General features: G+C 32.5%; 2 protein-coding genes across 3 annotated transcripts; one reads left to right on the top strand and one right to left on the bottom strand.

Moving 5' to 3' along the window:
- Positions 1-1,374: 1,374 nt before the first annotated feature.
- LOC107925458 (receptor-like protein kinase 7) lies at positions 1,375-5,210 on the bottom strand. 2 transcript variants are annotated; one of them, XM_041113085.1, is made up of 3 exons: positions 3,390-5,210; positions 2,157-3,305; positions 1,375-2,055 (listed from the first exon to the last, which is right to left on the bottom strand). In XM_041113085.1, exons 1-3 carry the CDS (start codon positions 4,789-4,791, stop codon positions 1,700-1,702), a joined length of 2,907 nt encoding a protein of 968 aa, XP_040969019.1. In that variant the 5' UTR covers positions 4,792-5,210; the 3' UTR covers positions 1,375-1,699. The 2 variants fall into 2 exon arrangements, with proteins under 2 accessions (XP_040969019.1, XP_040969014.1); XM_041113080.1 differs by having other exon boundaries at positions 2,157-5,210.
- Positions 5,211-17,395: 12,185 nt separating this feature from the next.
- Positions 17,396-20,668, top strand: LOC107925486 (serine--tRNA ligase). The gene is made up of 9 exons (XM_016856203.2): positions 17,396-17,672; positions 17,758-17,828; positions 17,923-18,084; positions 18,177-18,282; positions 18,513-18,706; positions 19,004-19,107; positions 19,202-19,385; positions 19,755-19,934; positions 20,156-20,668. Exons 1-9 carry the CDS (start codon positions 17,540-17,542, stop codon positions 20,363-20,365), a joined length of 1,344 nt encoding a protein of 447 aa, XP_016711692.1. The 5' UTR covers positions 17,396-17,539; the 3' UTR covers positions 20,366-20,668.
- Positions 20,669-20,829: the final 161 nt, after the last annotated feature.

Genomic DNA, 20,829 nt, shown 5'->3' with positions numbered 1-20,829 from the left:
GTTTTATTTAATAAATTAAATATTAAATATTAAGTTTAAATTATAAAATCTAATCTCTATATTACTTAAAATATAATTAGACTTTATATATATAAATTTTAAATATTGAAAAGTATGTTTTGAATTTTATCATACTTATGGTTGAAGGTGAAGGGCAAATTCTGTTAACATATGTTGACAATTAATTTTATCATAACTCGAACATTAAACTAATGAGAAGAATTAATAAAAAGCCAAACATCTATCAAACTAAAAAGTATGACGATAAATCTATTCCTAAAAACTACAAAAGCAAAACTAATACTTGTAAAATAAAAACTTATTAAATAAAGGAAAACAACACAATACATATAAACCTTAATTATTTATAAGCCCTAACATTTACAAATGTATTAATTCTTGAGTAAACTATACTCAAATCTCAAGGTTATAAAACTATTAGTAAGTTTACATCTTAGTCACTTAACTTCAAAAAGTTGCAAAATGATCATTAAACTATTTGAAAATTTTCATTTAAGTTATTGGACTATTAAAATCGTTGTTCTATGCCATTCTCTGTTCGCATTATCGACAACAATCGAGAGCTCTCATTCTCAATCTCTTTTATAGTTTAGTTTTTTCATAAAACATTTTGAAGTCACAAATCTATAAACTAAAATCTAAATTTTCAAAAAACATTTTGAAGTCACAAATCTATAAACTAAAATCCAAACATCTTTCTTCTCCGATCCCCAACATTGACTATGAGATTGACTTGGAACTCAAGTACGTGCTTTTACTTGTCAATAGATACTGATCTACTATATTGATAATTAAACCGTTGCTTGAAGTTCGCTTGTCAAGTTTTTTTTTTTTAAATTAGTAACCCAATGACTTAAATAAAAACTTTTAAATATTTCAATAATCATTTTATTAAGTGACCAAAACATAAAACTACGAGAGTGTAGTTTACCCTTAATTCATTTACTACAAAGAAAGAAATATCTTTTATTTGTGGTCCTCTTTCTTATGTTGTAATAATAAGATGATCTAGTTGTTCCAGCATTCTATTGACGTGGTATTGTTAAAAACTGAAGGAAGAAAGAGAAGTTGAGATCCATACAAGATGAATAATGATCCAAAGCCATGGACTTTAATGCTTTTCTTTTTATATAAATGCATGGAAAAAGGAAAATTTTGACTTTACTCAAAACTGTGTGCTACTGCTATCTATGGAACTCACATTTTGATTCGAAGAGGTGTCTTCATTATTCATGGCTGAGTTTGAAGTTTGAATCCACGACATGTGAACTTTGGGCCCCCTTCATTACATCTTTTTTTTTCTAGGCATTAGGCAGGGGAATCGAACTGACATCATCATCATCCATTCTAGCATTTGGTCCCAGAAACATAGCATTTCTTTTATACATAACTGCACCCTTGATTACATTATTTTCTTGAGACAAAACTGCTGCAAATATATTACAAGAAAAGAAAAAGCTTCTACACTACATATTTTGATTTATCACCTGCTGTTGCTAAACTAGCTATCCGCTGCAATTTCGGAACTTGAAACTCCAAACTAACTTTGCTATATTTAATAAGCTGAAAAAAAAAAAAACAGCTTCCCAGTGCTTGGTGCTCACTCAGGTTTCCAAATTCCATGGAAGATCAATCTTGTATCATTTCTTGCCACTCTTGCTCCATTCCTCAGTGGAGGCTACTTTTCACCTTTTTCATGAACAATAATATCAGTAAGTTTACAAGGTTCAGCCTCCTCCAGCATTTGAACTACCTTTCTCATGCTAGGTCTAAGTGCCGGAATCTTTGCCGTGCAGTGGACTGCGATTCTCAACACCTTGATGGCATCTTCCTTTGATGCCATTGAGATTTTAGGGTCCACCGCCTCGACCAATGTTTCTTTGGTCTTCAGTTTATTGTAGATCCAATAAACTATGTCCTTGTTCTCTCCAAATTCAGGTTCAACCGGCCTTTTTCCTGTGACCAACTCCATCAACACAACTCCAAAGCTGTAAACATCGCTCTTCTCATTGATCTTGCATGTGTATGCATACTCTGCCAGAAAATTATGCAGCAGTAGATGTTAAGTAAGGCGCTTCAATCAACCGTTTGAACAAATAATATTGAACAGAACAAAACATGAATAAGGAACTTACCAGGAGCCATGTAACCGTGAGTTCCAGCTATAACATGAGTCCAATCCCCTCCACTGCCATTCTGCACAATCTTTGCAAGTCCAAAATCAGCGATCCTTGGCTTCCACTCTTCATCTAACAAAATATTGCTCGACTTCACATCACGGTGTATAACCGGCCTATCACATCCATGATGCAAATACTCTAACCCTTTAGCGGCTCCTATTGCAATGGCATATCTCATCTCCCAGTCCAGCTCCATCTTGTGACATGAGTGCAGCCTGTCCCACAAGCTCCCATTAGGTAGATACTCATAAACCAGTAGATTGCTATCCTCACTTGTGATACTACAGTACAGCTTCACCACATTCACATGCCGAATGGCACTCAATGCCGCCACCTCTGCGTCATATTCTAGTGACCCAGAGTTCCTTGAGTTCCTTTGTGTTAGCATAGCTGTACTGCTATGGTAGTTTTTACGGTTGCCAGAATCTGAGGTCCAAATATGCTTCACAGCCAGTTCTTTTCCATCTTCCAGTTCAACTTTATAGACATTTCCTGATCCCCCTTTACCTATCAAATTCTCCGATTTGATCGCATCAATGATATCCTTTTCAGTGAAACTTAGCATGCGATAAGATTTCATGTTCCAAGAACCCTGCTTCAATGGATGATCAAGGTTACTCTTCCTTACCTTAATAAACATGTAACATCCTAATGATACAAGCAGGACTAATGCTCCAGCTATGAAACAGGATAAAAATGTTCGAAGATGACTCGATGTACCAGGACTTGATGAACATGGCTGAAAGTCATCAAGATCCGAGCTGCATAGGCCTGGATTCCCCTTGAAGCAATCTTTAAAAGCCTGAATAGATAAAGATTTAGGTATAGGACCAACCAACCGGTTGTTGGACAAGTCAAGAAGGCTTAATATTGAAGGTGACAGTGTAGTTGGAATGTGACCGGAAAGTTTGTTTTCGGATAAATTCAAGGAGTTTAGATTACGTAAAGATCCAATACTCTCAGGAATTTTCCCGGAAAGTGAATTACCAGCAAGGTTTACGTCATTGAGAGAAACACATGAGCCTAACGAATCTGGTATTACACCAGAAAACATGTTTCCATTCAAATAAAAGCTGCCTAGGCGTTTTAGTTCTCCAATAGTTCCTGGAATTTGGCCAGAAAATTTATTTGAAGTAAGCTGAATTGAGACTAATGATGTAGCTTGAGAGATTGAAGCAGGCAATTCACCTGAAAACTGATTATTGGCCAAGAACAGTTGTGCAAGAGACTTAGCATTACCAATATCACCTGCCACTGGACCTTCGAACCGATTCATTGTAAGATCAATAATCAAGAGATTCGGCAAACTCCATATTCCAGCAGGGACGGTACCGGATAGCGAATTGTTGTTCACTCGTAAACGAACCAACGACTTACAGTTTGCGTAGCTTTCCGGGAGAGTGCCGGTGAAGTTGTTCTGCAGCAGAAGAAGATCAACCATTTTGCCATTCTTGCACATATCTGGTGGTATAGGACCTGTAAAGAAATTCTCCGAAACATCTATGAAATTGAGATCCGACCATGACCCAATTTTTGGGGGAAGCTGACCCGTAAGCTTGTTTCTGTAAAGTGATAGTCCTTCCAGGTGCTTGAATTCACCAAACTCCACTGGAACCTCTCCTGAAAATTGGTTTTCAAGGAGCTGCAACGAAACAAGGTTCTTCAAGGACCGCAACTCCGATAGGTCGCCTTCCAGTCTATTCATCGACGCATCGAAGTACTTAAGATTCGTGAGGTTTCCGAATCCAACAGGAATTTTTCCAGACAATGAGTTGTTGTAAAGCTCAAGTTGCCACAGTTGGTTGAGTTTCAAAATTCCGGCTGGGATCGGACCCGACAAGCTGTTATCAGAGAGTTCAAGATTTTGTAACAGACTCAGATTCTGAATTCCCTGAGGAATCTGTCCTGTGATGCTGCAATTCGTAAGATAAAGCCAATACAATTTCTCAAGCTTCAGTACCTCCACTGGAAATGGAGTTGCAGCAAAGGGATTATCACCAAGGCTTAAGAAAGTCAATTCCGTGAGATTTTCCAGTGATTTCCAGGGGAAAATCCCGGAAAATCCACTGTTGTTCAAATTCAAGAACTTCAATCCATTTAAAGAAGACAAGTCAGGCACTTCTCCGGAAAAAGCATTGCACCCCAAATCCAAGTACTGTAGGCCAGAACATTTCTTCAGGTCCTCGGAAATCTTGCCATGAAAAGAATTGTTCCCAACATCAATCTTCTCCAATGCCTGCAACTCACAGATCGAATCAAAAGGAAGATACCCAACAATTTGTTGTTGGGGAAGATTGATTTCGGTGACGAATCCGTTGGAATTGCAAACAACTCCGCTGAAGTTACATGCAGACTTCCCCTGTGTCCATGAACTGAATACATTAGAATCGGACCTTTCTACTGCGGACTTAAACTTGAGCAATATCTCCACTTCATCAGACTTTACAGAAGAAATAACAAAGATGAATAAGAAAAAGATAAACACAGGAGGCGGCCATTGATGGGAGTTTCGCCGGACCGACATGGCGGAGTAGTGATTATTGACTAGGAAGACAAGTGTTGAAAATGGAAACGCTATAGAAAGTGGCATATAACACCAGGGCGGCTTTATTTGTTTGAAAATTTGAGCTCAATTCACGTGTACAGATACGGATATACCAGTTGGTTAGCCATTTACATGAAAATTAGGATACGTAAGCTGAAGGAGAAAAAAATGGAAAATACATACAAAAGCAGTTAGGTACTCATTATACTGCTATATAATCAAGATTTGCACCACGTTTGGTAGGGAAAGGAAAAAAAAATGGGTTTAATCTCAGAATAAAAAACAATAATGAAATGAAGTTGTTGGTCAACAATTCACACTTTTAAAGGGACCGAATCCGAAATGGGCCATGCTCCAGCACTGACATTCACGAAATTGCGTGTCCATTTCCCATCGCATGTACAGTAGACTTGTGATATTATATATATATATATATCTGTATGTTTTTGTATTCTTTCAGGTATTGTCGACTGGGAATAACCACATAGAGAATTAAATATCCATCACTAGTCAGCTAATGTGAACCTGATCTGGTTGGTTGAGTATGCGATTAGACATTAAATTATAGGAATGTGTTTATTTTTATTTTAAGTTATTAGATGTAATAAATCCTTTTTTATCTTCAATATTAATTATTAGATTGATTTGACTTTAAAATATTTATATACCGTAATAAGAATTATTACTTAAAATTAATTAACAAAATTTTTTTGAAAAAAGAAAAACTTAACAATAGATTGAATTAAATAAAATTTTTAAATAATTTAATAATTTAAATAAAAAATTTTAAATAGTTTAATAATTAAATTATAATTTTTTTAGTAAAAACTTATCTAACTAATAATATAATTTACGAGTTTTATGATAAATAATTTTATGTGAGAGCATGTTTCAACTTTAAATTAAAATTGAAAAAGGAAAAGCATGTTATGTTTAGATTGTCTTGGGGTCCATAATTAACACACATGCTTGTCTCATTATAGGTTCTTTTTTCATTTTCTGTTTATTTTTCCAGTCAAAGAAAATAAAGTAATATGATTGATTTTTCTTTAACATTTGTGGAATAAAAAATATTACACTCAGCGAAGTGAGTCATGGAGAGAAGGAAGGGAAAAAGTGGAAAACTAGTTGCCGCCGCGTTTGACTGAGGTGTCAATGGTTGCCCTGCCATGTGGAGTTTAGAAACATTAGGGACGAAAAACCAGTGCAATTTCGTCCTTTGGATTAAAGCTCCAGATGATTGGACTTGTCAGTTACCGGCTTCAAAACTCACAATCAAAGCCTCCAGATATTGACTCCTTAATAAATCAACTTAGGTTTTTTTTATAAAAATATCCAAAACTTTTGATTATTTATAGAAATAACCATTTTAAAAATTATGTACGACTTGTTTTGAACAGTAGGCGTCGGTGGCGCCATTGCCATTAGAGTCACCACCTCCAATTTTTATTAAAAACTAATTTTTTTAAGTATTGTCGTTGTCATTAACGGCATCAAACTGAAGTATAATTATATAAAACATTCATAAACCTAATGAAACAATTATCCTTTTAGATTAGATGAAAAAAAGATGCCTTTAGAATAAAAATAACAAAAATAAATTTTAAAAATTATATAAAATTCTTATTTAAATTACTCAAATATATCCTAAAAAAATTTAATAAGTTGTAATGTGTTCCGTACATATTAACTTTTATTTTCTTAATTTAATACTTATATTAAGTATTTTATTAAGGTAATGTTATCTTTAATCGAATCAATTATAAAATTATAGAAACATTCCTTCTTTTAAATTATAATTAATATTATAATGGTGACATTTTTATCTTTTCATTTTTTATATCATCTTTAAATAAAACAATTATAAATTATAAATCCAATGATTGAACAGTGTTTAATAGTATTAAAATACAAGTTTATTACCGCTGCACCTATATTCTTTATAAAATAAATTTTATACTAAAAATATTTTCTTTCACTCACATAGTGGGCGTGACAAATCTAGTATTGGTAATGTTAGTGATTTAGTTGGTATCGCCGGTTAACTCAACATCAACTTAAGATTGATAATATCACCGAAGATTCTTAATATGATATTTGTGTGTTAAAATTTCATTTACTCATAATTTATTTTTTTTTCATTTTAATATCATACATATTGTATATGTTATTATTAATTAGTTTTAAACCATACATTTTATTATTTATCGTATTTTATTTTTAAATATCTCTATGTCCTAAATACGTAGTTTTTACACATGTAAACATGTGATATTATATATTATAATTTTAAGATGCTTGGTAATTTCTAAATATCAATTGCGAAACTCCAATATAGCATAAAATAGGGTAATTATTCTAAAATAAAAAGATAATTATGGAGTGGTATTTGGTATATTGATATTTTTTTTGTCAAAAACAAGGTACCAAATCGCCAGTAACAGAAACTAATCCTCTCATCACGAATAATTTTCAAATATATAAACGACTAGTTATATAGTGTGTTTCATTCGCATGACTAGGATCAAATCTCTAACCATATGATTAATGGACGAGATGAGCAACCAACACACCATATACAAAAAATTGTCAGTTGTCTTAGTCTTGGCAAAAAACCTCGAATCTCATGGGTTTTGACCTGACCCGATCCTTTAGGGTCGGATTCTTTTTTTGAAAATTCAAATTTAGGGCAGGTCAAGTTGGTGGAATTAAAAAAAAATATAGTCAAGTTGGGGTTGGGTCTAATAATCATCCGCCCTGATATATTTACAAAAATGTCTCATAATATATATTAACTTTTATGTCTAGACTAAAAAAAAAAATTCTTTGCTTCAAAATAAAAAAAAACATTTAATTAAATTCGGGCCGAACTTGGTCTCCTATTAAATTTCAAATTCAAGAGGTTTCTTTCATTGAGAGTCAGAGTTGGGTTGGAGTGAATTGGTCAAGCTTCGACTCCTACCCCATTATCATCCCTTGTACCACTCTTTAAGTCTTAACTTTATATGGAATTTTAAACTATAAACAATTATTTAACACAATAATTTTTTTATTAATAATTTTTTATTTTATAATTGAATTGAAATATCATATATTAATTTTTTATTTTTAAAAAAATTTAAAAAATAAATTATGGATAATTTTACTATCAATATATCAAATAAATATTAAAAAAAATTCTAAGTAGGGTTTAGGAAAAAAAAAAACCTCAACAAATCGAAAATTGATACAAATCAAAATATTTAGACGATTTATGGAATGCAAATTTAAAAATTGCGAGTATCCAAAATTGAATTGAATTTTTTTATTTAATATATAATTATTTTTATTTTTTATTATATAAAATTAAATATTTTATATTTAAAATAAAAAAATAACTTAAAATTCTTGAAAATTATTATTTTTAAAAAATATTTATGAAAAAGACCTTAAAATGTTGTCAAATAATATTCAAAAGCCATAAAACAAAACTTATTTTATCAAAATAAGCCTAGAAAATAGAAAAATCAAGAACCGAGCCAAACCAAATTATGGACGGTTTAAAGAAAATCTAAAAAACTCAATTGAACTGAATTAATATCACCCCTAGTTCTAAGTACAAGTATAATTGGGCTGAGTCAAGCTTGAATACTGCCAAGGTTGAGCTCAAGCTTGACACGAAATTCATAACTCAATACTCGACTCGAGCTCAATTGAATATCTATTTTTAAGCTCGAGTTCAATTAAGTTTGTTTACCAATTTCTATACTCAAGTTCGACTCGATAATTAAATTTAAAGTTAATAATATATATTAAGAATAATAACGTAATTTAATAATATAAAAATATGAAAAACTTGTTAAGACTTACGAGCTATTCAAATAAATTATTACTAAGCTCGATCAATAGCTTGAACTCAATTTTATAATTACCAAATTTAATTCAAATATTTTTAAAATGAAATTGGAATGATTTACGAAAACTCATTTAGAGCCTAACTTGTCACGATTATTCGTTGAAGGAACGTATAGCTAACTTGTTTTTTGTCAAGTTCTCAACACATTTGCGGAGTCAGATTTGTGAAATATTTTGACGAATGATTAAGAAATTGTCTCAATCTAACAAACCCTAACCCAGAAAGGTAGACATTGAAATCTTTGACATATCATATCACCTTTTTCCATAAATATTTTATGGATTTCTTTGATTGGGAACTTGCTTTTAACTTTAAGCTTAAATCATTCAAAAGTTTGCAATATTATAATGCTTACCACTAATGCTTTTCAATGATTCATACAACAGGTATACTATTTTTTTAAAATTTTCAAAATGTATTAATTGAACTCGACTAGCATGAATATTATTATTAATACAGGAAATTGTGAGTTTGAGTGTGACAAAATATATCATTCTCTTATTTATAAATTAAAAATAAATTATGGATAATAATTTAAATTCATAAAAAATTAAAATATATTTTAATATTTTATGTTTGATATGAAATTTCCATATTATTACAATTATTAAAACAATAAAATTATGTGAGTGAGTGACATGTTGTAGTGTTCTGAAATAAGATTCCCCTTAGGTTGCCAGCGCTACAACATTGAAATGAAATATTAGATGAAGTAAGTCTACTTCTACTAGTCAATATTATGAAATAACTTGTTAGACTTTCTGCCTCTACTTTGACTAACAAGCAATTTATAAATTTTAAATTCGATTGATGGGTTTGGATTTCATCCTGTTCAAAATTAGATTTAAAATATTGTTCAAGTTTAATTCAGATTAATAGATACTAATTTTGGGTCTGTATTATTTTTTAAAAATTATTTTATTATATAAAAACAAAATATATCAAATACTTTAAAAATACTAAAACAAATGTTTCCCATTAATTAATTTAAAAAATATGCATTGGTCTATTTAAAAAATAAATTTCATTTTTCGTCTAAACTCATATTTTAAACTTATTTTTATTTAAACCTTCCTAAATCTTTGAATCTAATTAAATAGATAGACTCATAAACAAGCCTCTGAACCCACTTTTTATAATTTGATGATTTATTGTATCATAATTTTCATCATTGCAAACCGACAATACAGAAAGCGTTCCTATTACTTAAAAGTTTTTATTCACATTCTGATTTCAATTGTTGAATAATTCTATAATTATTTTCTTTTAGAAAAAAAATGAAATTTATCCATTCATTTATCTATTTAAATGATTTGTTGAGGTTGCGTCATCAACTAATTGAATCTCAATTGTAAAATTATAAATCTTTTATTTTTATAAAATAATAAATGTTATTTTGTGGGTAGTATTGTCAGCTTGCCACCTTCTCTGCTCTATTGAGCATGTGCTATTATTTTTCCAGCTTCTCATGGCGTGTTTCTAGCTTTTGCTTGTCCCAAACGAGGTTGGATTTGGCTCGTTTGCGCAATGGTGGCAGACTGTTAATGAAAAATTACCCCAACTCCAGGCATCAAAGGGGCTGGAACACATGGCATCCATTTGCTGGGAGATTTGGAAGGTGAGGTATATGTGGCATTTTGATGGCAAACAGGAAGACCCTCTAAATGTTTGGGAAAAAAGCCTCGGCAGGCCACCATCAACTAATCGAGTTCATGACAGTCCAGCCTAACATTGCCATAAATTCGGAATGGACAAAACCGCCACCCCAAGTTGTAAAGATCAATTGTGATGCTTCTCCAAAAGGGAAAAATCGAGAAGCAAGGGTGTCTGCAATTGCCAAGAACAGCAATGGAGTTGTAGGTGGAACCAACGCGTTGACGCATGAGTCTACAGCATTGGCGGCTGAAGCCTAAGCTATACTTGCGGCTGATAACAACCGATTCAATGCTTATCGAAAAAGAACCAGTGGCCTTGGGAGATTTTTGCAATTGTTGAAGATATTCTGTCTATAGTTTCTAGACTTAGAGATTTATCATTTAAGTTTGTCAAAAGAAACTGTAATAGAACCGTTGACTGAGATGTTAAGAAAAACTAGGATTAATTCTTGTCCGTTAAACTGGATTCAAGTTCCACTTGTGGAACTAGGAACACTCTTGTAATTTGCTTGGCGTTATCATTTCAACTAAAGGGTGAATATACTTGAGAGGTCCCTTTATTATAGGGATTTGATTAAATTAGTCTATCAATTATTAAATATATCAATTTAGTCCATATACTATTAAAAAGAATCAAATAAGGACAAATTGAAATAAAGTTAACATTTACGATTTAAAAAAAACATTTATTGCATAGTAGAGTTAATATTTTTAAAGTATTTATGGTTTTATAGATGAAATCTTTTGTTTAAAATTCAAGACATTTTTATCCAATAACTGTTAGCTCTATCATAGTTTTGACTTATTTGATTCTTTTAATAGTACATGGACTAGTTGATCCAACTGATATTAGAGGGATGAATTTGATCTAATTCCTAGGATACAAGGACTTCCCAAGTACTTTAACATCAACTAACATATAGAGAATGGAAAAAAAAAGCTTAATTACAATATTAGACATCCATTGAATGTTAAAAGTTCAATTTAATCCATAAAAAAATCAAAATTCAAACTAATCTTGAAATTAAACTAACAATTCAAATAAGTTTATGGTCCATAAAAATATTAAAAACCCAAATTTTATCCTTTCATGTGAAATTTTTGAAATAATTTATTATAAAAAATTATCAAACTTATCTCAATTCAGTGCAAAATTCAAAAATCCAAAATTTTTGAGGCATTATGATTGTCACGCAAGAAGATAACTTGAATTAGTAGGTAGTCTAAAACGGTTGTAGTCCATAGGTCAGATTGAGAAAATGACTCATGTTATTACTATGATGTTGTTATAAGTCTAATTGGAGAGATCATTGTCTTGGTTATTGGAGTTGGATTGACTCTTAGAAATAGAGGCATGGATGTGATTGTTTAAACTAACAATACATCGGATAAAACCCATGTTTAATTTGTAACATCCCGAATTAGGGCCTAATCGGAACAGTGGTTTTGAGACCATAAATCTGAAATATAAATAATTATTTTATGACTATTATGAGGTCCATGATATGAATACATGCTTGTGTGAAAATTTCATGAAGAAATTCTACGCATAAAATGTCCAATTGAACTTTAGGGACCAAATTGAATAAGATGAAAAACTTGTGTTCTAGAAGCTTTTAGCATGAAATTGCTTTAGATTATAAATTAGAAGGTCCTAATTAGCAATTTGACCAATTTCTAAAAGTTTGGACAAAAATGAACATGTGTAGGAAAAATTTGAAAGAAAGGCCTTAAGGGCATTTTGGTCATTTGGTAAATAAAAGAATAAAAAGGGAAAAAAAGTCAAAATTGGTGTCCATCTTCCTCCCACATTGCCCAAAATCTCAAGGAGCCATAGCTAAGGTTTTGTTCATCTTTTCAAGCTCAATAGTAAGTATTCCCTAGCCCGTTTTTAATATTCTTTACAATTTTGAAATGCTCGTAGCTTGATTTACCTATTTCCACCCTTAATTTGAAGTAGGGTCTATGTATGAAAATTTACCCATGTGTGACATGCATGTATTTTGATGATTCATGGAGGAATATGAGAGTTTAGTGTGTGATAAACATCTTTCACAAGATGATTTTTTATGAAAACCACTAAAAACGACTAAATTGAAAAAGGTGTAAAATAAGTGATAAAAATCTGATTTTGATAAAAATATGGGCTGTTATGAGTACAAGGAAAATTCAGCTAGGCTTGGATAACAAAGAAAATGCATGCATTTCATTTTACGAGCCTAGGGACTGAAATGTAAATAAGTGAAAGGTTAGGGGTAAAAAGGTAATTTTATAAAATTATGAATTATGGATTGATTTGGACAATGTGATTATTAAACAAGTTAAATTTGGCATTATAGATCAAGAAAAACGTGATACGAGTCTTGATCGAGGGAATAATAAGGTTTTCGACGAATAGGCTCGTTTATCATCATTTTGTACCGAGGTAAGTTCATATGTAAATAATGTGATGTATTACATGTTTTAATGCTTTAATGTTATATGAACTTAAATGCTTATTTGCTATCATGAATTATATGCCTTGATATTCCATGAGTACATGGTTGGTATTATGGATATCATAAACGACATTACGAGCAAGTTCGACAGTGATGCGACAAGTAAGGAAACCCCGTTTAAACCTTAGGAATAGTCTAGGATACAAGTGACATGTAACTAGGAATTAAGGAATCCTAACTCATTGAGCAGTCTGGGTTCGTGATATATATATGTGACCTCTGAACTCATTGTGTGGTTTGAGTTCATGATGTACGAGGTACATGTAATTTGGTTCCGGGTACTGGTCTTGTGTGTCCTACTGGTGGCTAGGTAGTCCTGAGTGGTTCGGATACTTGACAGCTTGTGTGAGCAGCCCGTGTAGTTACACCTTGACCGATAGCTTATATAAGCAGGCCCATGAGTAGCTCCTTAGCGAGTGTTACATGTTATGAGTTAGCTTTGGCTACGTACGTATATGTGGCACTTATGTGCAAGTTTTCCGTGTATCCAATAGTATTCCGAGTGTCCAACGGATAATGCAATGGATGAGGTGATGAAAGTCCCAAAGAGGGCATGTTAAAGAAGGTATGATCATATGATATACTACGGGTAAGTACAAGTATGTACGCTAAACTCACGAGCATTGCCTTAATAAAGGATGAATTGTGATGAGAAAGTACATATATATGAACATTTGATAAATTAGTCAACATGCTTGAATGAGGACTAATCTTTATAGTTATGTTATTATGTCTTTGTGTGATGAATGCTTTCTATCATTGCATATTATTTGCATGTAGACTTACTAAGCTTTAATGCTTACACCATTTCCTTTCCATCCTTTGCAGTACTGCCAAGCTAGCTCGGGGATCGGAAGCTATCAGAGTATTCGATCACACTATCAAAAGAATATTGGGTATAGTGAATTTGATAACTTGAGTATGGCATATATATGGGACTTAGATATTTTGTGATTTGTGTCATGTAAAGTTGGCCAAGTTGTAAAGGCCTCTAATATTGATGATTCATTTTGTAATGGCCATGTGATATGGCTTATATTTGATTATTGGGTTGTAATCTAATTACTCATGCATGCATGTGCTAATGCCTTGATGAAGTAATATGTTATTGCTTGGTGAATGAATGATGAGGTGTGGAATAGATGCTAGGAGAAAAGAAATGACTTAATGACTTAAGATGATCATTGTCATGGATAAGTATTATGGAATTTGGATAACGAATTTGGTTATGCATGAAATTGGTGTGGAATGTGTAATACCCCTACCCGTATTCATTGCCGGAATAAGATACGAGGCATTACCGGAGTTTACGAATTAAATTTTTTTTTATATTCAATATAGCCCTTTTATAAATATCTAACCTTCCCTGTAATATTAAATCGAGACCAATCCACATCAACCAAATCAATTCAACATATTTTCAAGATAAATTCATGCATATTTATAAGATAACGTCATCACATATCTAAAACCAGGTTTGTTAACCATACTAATGGCTAACTTTACATTCATTTCACATTAACATTTACTTTGTTAGCTTATACATGCCATTGATTTCCAAAATAAAGTTTCTTTATATACCGAAATCCTGAGGTTGACAGTGTGATGTGTCTCCGACCAAATTCGACTTTCGAGCTCTTAACACTATAAAACAGGGAAAAAGGAAACGGGGTAAGCACTTCGTGCTTAGTAAGCTCATGTAACAAGAATTATACTTACCTAATATTTTCAATACAATACAATAAACATCCATATATCCATTCAATGCATTATTACCCTAATATGCACAAACTCAACATTCAAGTTAGTACAATAATTTCCATGTACCAATAATATATACCATGATTGATGAGCTCATCAATATCATAATTTCCATTTCCTTGTTATTTTTTTATACTTATCCCGTTGAATTTATCGGAATTTCGATGGATTTTCAGAGGTACATATTTATTGTACAATTCCGGGTCCGTCAATTCATATTCATGTGCGCACATATCCATTTCAGAGAGCACACTCCCGCGAACCTCAACCTTGCAGCGGGATTACCAGTCCAGGCTAAATCCCCTGCAATATAAACTCATAGAGTATTGTCGGGATTACCAGTCCAGGCTAAATCCCCTGCAACGACAATTACTCTAATGAGCTTGGATCTGAATTACCAGTCCAGGCTAAATTCAGACCCTAATTCGGATTACCCGTCCGGGCTAAATCCATTTTACACATATTCTTCGGGAGGGCTATATCAGGATAGGATTACCCGTCCGGGCTAGATCCTTTTTACCGTCAATTCCTTTTCAGAGATCCATCGAATTTTCCTTTCATTCAAACGGGATTTCTTCCCATTTTATCAAATATATCAATGTTTCATAAATTTCCATATAATGAACATTCAAATCATATTCACATCAAAAACATGCATTTCAAGCATTTAAGAATATAATTCAAGTTACACGAACTTACCTTGATACTTGTTTGTAAACAGTAAAAATCTATTAATCCCAAACTTTTTCCTTTCCTCGATCTAGCTTCGTATTTGAATCTTCCGGATCTAAATAAATAAATTTAATTATCAATTCAATACATTTCCTGTTCATATGCATCATTCTCTATAATTCAACTATTATTTATAGTTCATTCAAAGCTGTCTACTTGAGTCATAGTCACTATATTATTTATAACTTGAGCTACGGAACTCAAAATTAAGATCTGTTAATTTTCCCTGAAACTAGACTCATATATATTTTTACCATAAAATTTTCATAATTTTTGGTTTAGCCAATCAGTACAATTTATTCTTCAAAGTCACCCCTGTTCTGTTGTCTAACAGTTCTGACCCTTCTTCACTAAATATATATTATCTCTTTATACAGAATTCAAATTATGTTCTCGTTTGTTTCTATTAAAAATAGACTCATTCATAATTCTATACATATAAATTTAAGTCCCTAATTATTTTTATTCAATTTTTTATAATTTTTCAAAGTCAGAACAGGGGAACCCGAATTCATTCTGACCTTGTCTCACAAAATTCATTATATCTCAAAATTTACAAATCCATTGCTTACACTATTTCTTCTATGAGAAACTAGACTCAATAATATTTAATTCCATATTTTGTTCATCTTCTAATTCGATTCCTACAATTTTTGGTGATTTTTCAAAGTTAGTCTACTGCTGCTGTCCAAACTGTTTTAGTGTAAGCTGTTTATTACCATTTTTCCCCTAAGCTTTTAATAAATGATAATTTCGTCCCTACTCAATTAGCCTCTCAATTGAGCTGATTTTTCTCAATTAACATTTTAGTCTATCACCTTAAACTAGTTTACAACCTTTAGGAATCAGAATTTCAGCAATAGACTTTAATTCCAAACATTTTCACAATTAGGTCTCAAAAATCAATTTCCATTGAAATTGCTTAATAAAATCATCTCATAAACAAATTAAAGCTTTAATTTCATTCTATTTCATCATAAACTTACAGCACTCAACCATGGTGACTTTAAATTTCATCCATGAAATCAAAAACTAATGAATTTAATAGTAGGATCTAGTTGTAAAAGTCTTAGAAATACAAAAATTACAAAAAAAAGGCAAGGATTAACTCACTTGGTGAAAAAATTATGAAATACCAGCTTAGAGAACCCTCCTATGGCGTTTTTAGCTGCTGGAATTGAAGAGAAATGAAGAGAAATCTAGATATTTCCTATTTAGTCCTAGTTTTATTTAGTTAATTTTGCAATATTTCAATTTTACCCTTAATTTATCAATTTTTCTGCTGATTTCATACCCTTGCCGTCCAGCCCAAATAACTTTTGGGTCTAATTGCCTTTTATATCCTTTCTCATTAGACTAATAAGCTATTTAATCACTCTAGCAACTTTTACACCTATTACAATTCAGTCCTTTTCATTTAATTGACTACCCAAACATTAAAATTTCCTAACGAAATTTTAATACCACATTAATAATATTTCATAAATATTTATAAAATTATTTTTGACACGGTTTTACGAGATAGAGATCCCGATACCTTATTTTACCCAATTTCTTCAATAATTTCTTTTTCTAACTAATCACTAAATCGATAAAATTTTCCTATCAATATTTTCATACTATTTTCCTATCATATCAATTTTCAAGCAAAAATATTGAAATAAATTTCTCTTTAAATCGGATCTATGGTTACGAAACCATTGTTCCGATAACCTTGAATTTAGGCCATTACAGAATGTTTCTAAATGTGTGACTAATTGAATATGCATTAGGAAGATATTTTGAAGGCACGAAAATGCCATGGAATTGGATATTGAGTGTTTAAATATGTTATGTTGCATGTTATGAAACAAGTTTGAGTGTAGGGATGTTTGGGGGTGACAATTGGCTTAGAAGTAGTGACCATTTTTATAACAAAATAAAATGATGATCATAAGATAAAGTGATAAATCTAAGGGATTAAATTGGTTAATTTTTACTTTTTGAAGTCAATCGTAATTTTTGATTTAATTCAAATTAAAAGCAGTCCAAGAAACCCAAACCCAATTCCTTTGTGTAAATTGACGCAACAATTTCAACCAGGCAAAAAGCCCTGTGGGCTGCAGGGGCAGAATAACTATCACTGAGTGGAATAGCGCGAACCTGTAAACAAACAGTATGAGAAACTAGGGTTTTCGTATTCTTTTACCTTTCGTCTTTAGGGTTGGTTCAGTGTCGATTTCAATCACCTTGTCGATTAAAAAGAAAAAAAAATGTTGGACATCAATTTATTCAGAGAGGAGAAGGGTCATAACCCTGAGATCATTCGCGAATCATTACGGCGTCGTTACGCCAATGTTCAAGATGTCGATGCCATCATCGACCTTGACAAAGTTTATCGCCAACGTAACTATCTAATCCCTCCTCTCATTCTCCCATTTCGAATTGCTATTTTTATTTTTTTTTGTGTAATGCTAAATTTCCGGTACAGTGTTATATGAACTTGAAAATCTGCGAAAAGAGTTTAATAAGATTAACAAGCAAGTCGCTCAACTTAAAATTGTGAGTCTCTCTCACTCTCACACGCACTCTCTCTTTTTAATTAGTCGTGGGATTTTCTTTAATTTTTTTTATGTTGGAATTGATGTGAAAAAAGGCTAAGCAAGATGCAACGGAGACAATTGCAAAGACAGAGGAGGTTAAACAGAAAATGGCTGAGAAAGATGTTGAGGTTAAAGATTCTTGGGCTGTTTTAAAATCTAAATTGGAGAAAATTGGTAACCTTGTGCATGACTCGGTTCCCGTCAGTGATGATGAGGTGACTGACTCTGCAAATTTTATTCATTTCCTTGGTTTTTGATTGCTAATGCTTTAATCAGGGTAATTTACTTGACTACCAATATATTGCAGGCAAATAATGCTGTGATTAGAACTTGGGGTGAAAAGCGTTTGGAGCCAAAGCTGAAGAACCATGTTGAGCTTGTCGAGCTTCTTGGGATTGCTGATACAAAAAAGGGTAATTGTATTTTTCAGGGTTTAACATGCTTTGTTGTATGTAATGGAAATGGTGTTTATTGGTTTTAAGATGTGTAGGGTCTCTCTTTAAGCTACGAGATAATAGAACAGTAGGCTGTATTTCTCATGATGAACTTTGTGTTGTTTTATGCATGAATTCAGCTGGCAAATTGAATTGGATTGTTTCACTTGCCATCATTTTAATTGATGTTCCATTGTCCTGTACTATAGGTGCTGATGTTGCAGGAGGTAGAGGTTACTACCTAAAGGGAGATGGAGTGCGTCTCAATCAAGCTTTGATCAATTTTGGGCTAGACTTTTTGGAGAAAAGGGGGTATACAGCATTGCAAACTCCATTCTTCATGAGGAAAGATGTTATGGCCAAGTGTGCTCAATTGGCCCAATTTGATGAGGAACTTTACAAGGTAACATTTTTAGATTGCTTTAGAGATCTCTCTTCTTTCCATATACTAGGATGGTATTGGTATCTTTACAAATTGTGAGATTTGAACTATATAGAATTGAGATTGTTTAATTCTTGTTATAACTTTACATGCGATCAAGTGTTCTTATTATACATTAGGAAAAGGAAAAAAAAAACAAAAAAAAAACCTGTTCTTTATGGTTAGGATGTGCAAATCAGTATCCAGGCATATTCCTTTCACCAATTATTTCATATTCTACAATAAGAAAGCATGACTGGTGTTGTTGATGTTCATTAGGTGACCGGTGAAGGTGATGACAAGTATCTTATTGCAACTGCTGAACAGCCACTCTGTTCTTACCACGTGGATGATTGGATCCAGCCCTCTGAGCTACCTATAAGGTTCTAACTTCTAAGCATGCAAAAGAAGTGATGGCTGTATGTGTCGCAAAATGTTTTTTTGGTTGCTATTTGTTTATGTAATTTGTTTTCCCAGATATGCTGGATATTCATCTTGTTTCCGCAAAGAAGCTGGTTCACATGGTCGTGATACTCTTGGAATTTTTCGGGTTCATCAATTTGAGAAAGTGGAGCAATTCTGCATTACCAGTCCAAATGGTAATGAGTCCTGGGACATGCATGAGGAAATGATTAAAAACTCTGAGGGTTTTTATCACATGGTATAATATTTATTTTCTATGAATTGATTAATTACTACACATCACTGATTTCCAGTTTTTCACCTAATCCCATTTTATCTATAATTGGAGCTCTTTGAATGTTGGTTTTATCTGTACTAGTGAACCTTATCAGGCTAGAATTATATTTACTTCCCATGCCTTGTGGAAGGGTCATTTGTCAAGTAATCTTTTGGTTTTCATTGTGAAACAAAATCACTTTTAGATAAATAAACTGGAGCCTTTTCCCTTCAGCTCAAGGTGGCCCTAATCTATCTTTTAACAGAAGTTCACCATGCACATAAAATTTTCCATTGGAAGTCTTGAGGCTGAAGAGTCTTTACATGGATTAGTGTGAATTTTAATTTGCAGCTAAAGCTTCCCTATCAAGTCGTGGTGATTGTTTCTGGTGCTCTTAATGATGCTGCTGCCAAGAAGTATGACTTGGAAGCATGGTTTCCAGCATCTCAGACTTACAGAGAGTTAGTGTCATGCTCAAATTGTACAGATTACCAATCAAGGAGGCTAGAAATTAGATATGGGCAGAAAAAGGTTGGTTATGTCGGCTTGTCTTGTTATATATTGAAAGCAGAGTGCAAGTGTTTTGGAAATATATACCGATTCATACTTTTTTCCCCCCTTCATAAGAGTGCATATTGGTTTAGGAATAATCTAGAACTACTTCCATACTTAATACCTATCATTCTTGAGTTCTACCATTTAAATTCCAGTTCATGCTTTGTGATTGCTTTCTGTTGTTAACCTTCTTGCAGAACAATGAGCAGGTGAAACAATATGTTCACCTGTTGAACTCTACCCTCACAGCAACCGAAAGGACAATATGCTGCATCCTTGAGAATTACCAGAGAGAAGATGGTGTTGAAATACCAGAAGTTTTACGGCCATTCATGGGTGGGAAGTCCTTCCTCCCTTTCAAGACCAAACCAGCTGCTGAAACTAAAGGGAAGAAATCAAAGGCCTAGTTATGTCTCACCAAACCATTGGTTACCATTGAAGGAACAAGCGCTCAGATTGCCTGAAAACTAGTTTTGTTTTTCAAAAATTGTGGCCTACTGCCATTATCACAACACTGAATATATAAATTCAATTGTTTTGTAGTACTTTGCAAAAAGAAAACCCCAGCTATGATACTGTGACAGACATTATAGACTTGGTGTTTTAAGTTATTGGATATCCTTTACAAAATTTGTCATAGAACTGTAATCAAACTACCATAAATTTGTTTTAGTTTTCTTTCTGATGTGCAATATAATCGATTTTTCTTCTTTTTGGAGTATTACTGATACGTTCTTCTGAAACCTCACCATCTTCATATATTGCAATAGCCAATAGGTTATGGTACACTTTTTCTATAAAAAAAAGATGAAGGTAGCTTGCTTATTTGTGTCTCTTGGACTAGAAGACAGATTAGTGCTGATTATTTTGG

Source organism: Gossypium hirsutum, chromosome A01 (genome assembly GCF_007990345.1).
Source record: "Gossypium hirsutum isolate 1008001.06 chromosome A01, Gossypium_hirsutum_v2.1, whole genome shotgun sequence".
Taxonomy (NCBI): domain Eukaryota; kingdom Viridiplantae; phylum Streptophyta; class Magnoliopsida; order Malvales; family Malvaceae; genus Gossypium; species Gossypium hirsutum.
This window is presented reverse-complemented; position numbering and strand designations above follow the sequence as displayed.

Coding starts and splice junctions, on each gene's coding strand:
- LOC107925486 (XM_016856203.2), top strand. CDS start 17,540: ATGTTGGACATCAATTTATTCAGAGAGGAGAAGGGTCATAACCCTGAG. Junction 19,386..19,754: donor CTGAGGGTTTTTATCACATG/GTATAATATTTA, acceptor TTTAATTTGCAG/CTAAAGCTTCCCTATCAAGT. Junction 19,935..20,155: donor TTAGATATGGGCAGAAAAAG/GTTGGTTATGTC, acceptor ACCTTCTTGCAG/AACAATGAGCAGGTGAAACA.
- LOC107925458 (XM_041113080.1), bottom strand. CDS start 4,791: ATGCCACTTTCTATAGCGTTTCCATTTTCAACACTTGTCTTCCTAGTC. Junction 2,056..2,156: donor TCACGGTTACATGGCTCCTG/GTAAGTTCCTTA, acceptor ATTTTCTGGCAG/AGTATGCATACACATGCAAG.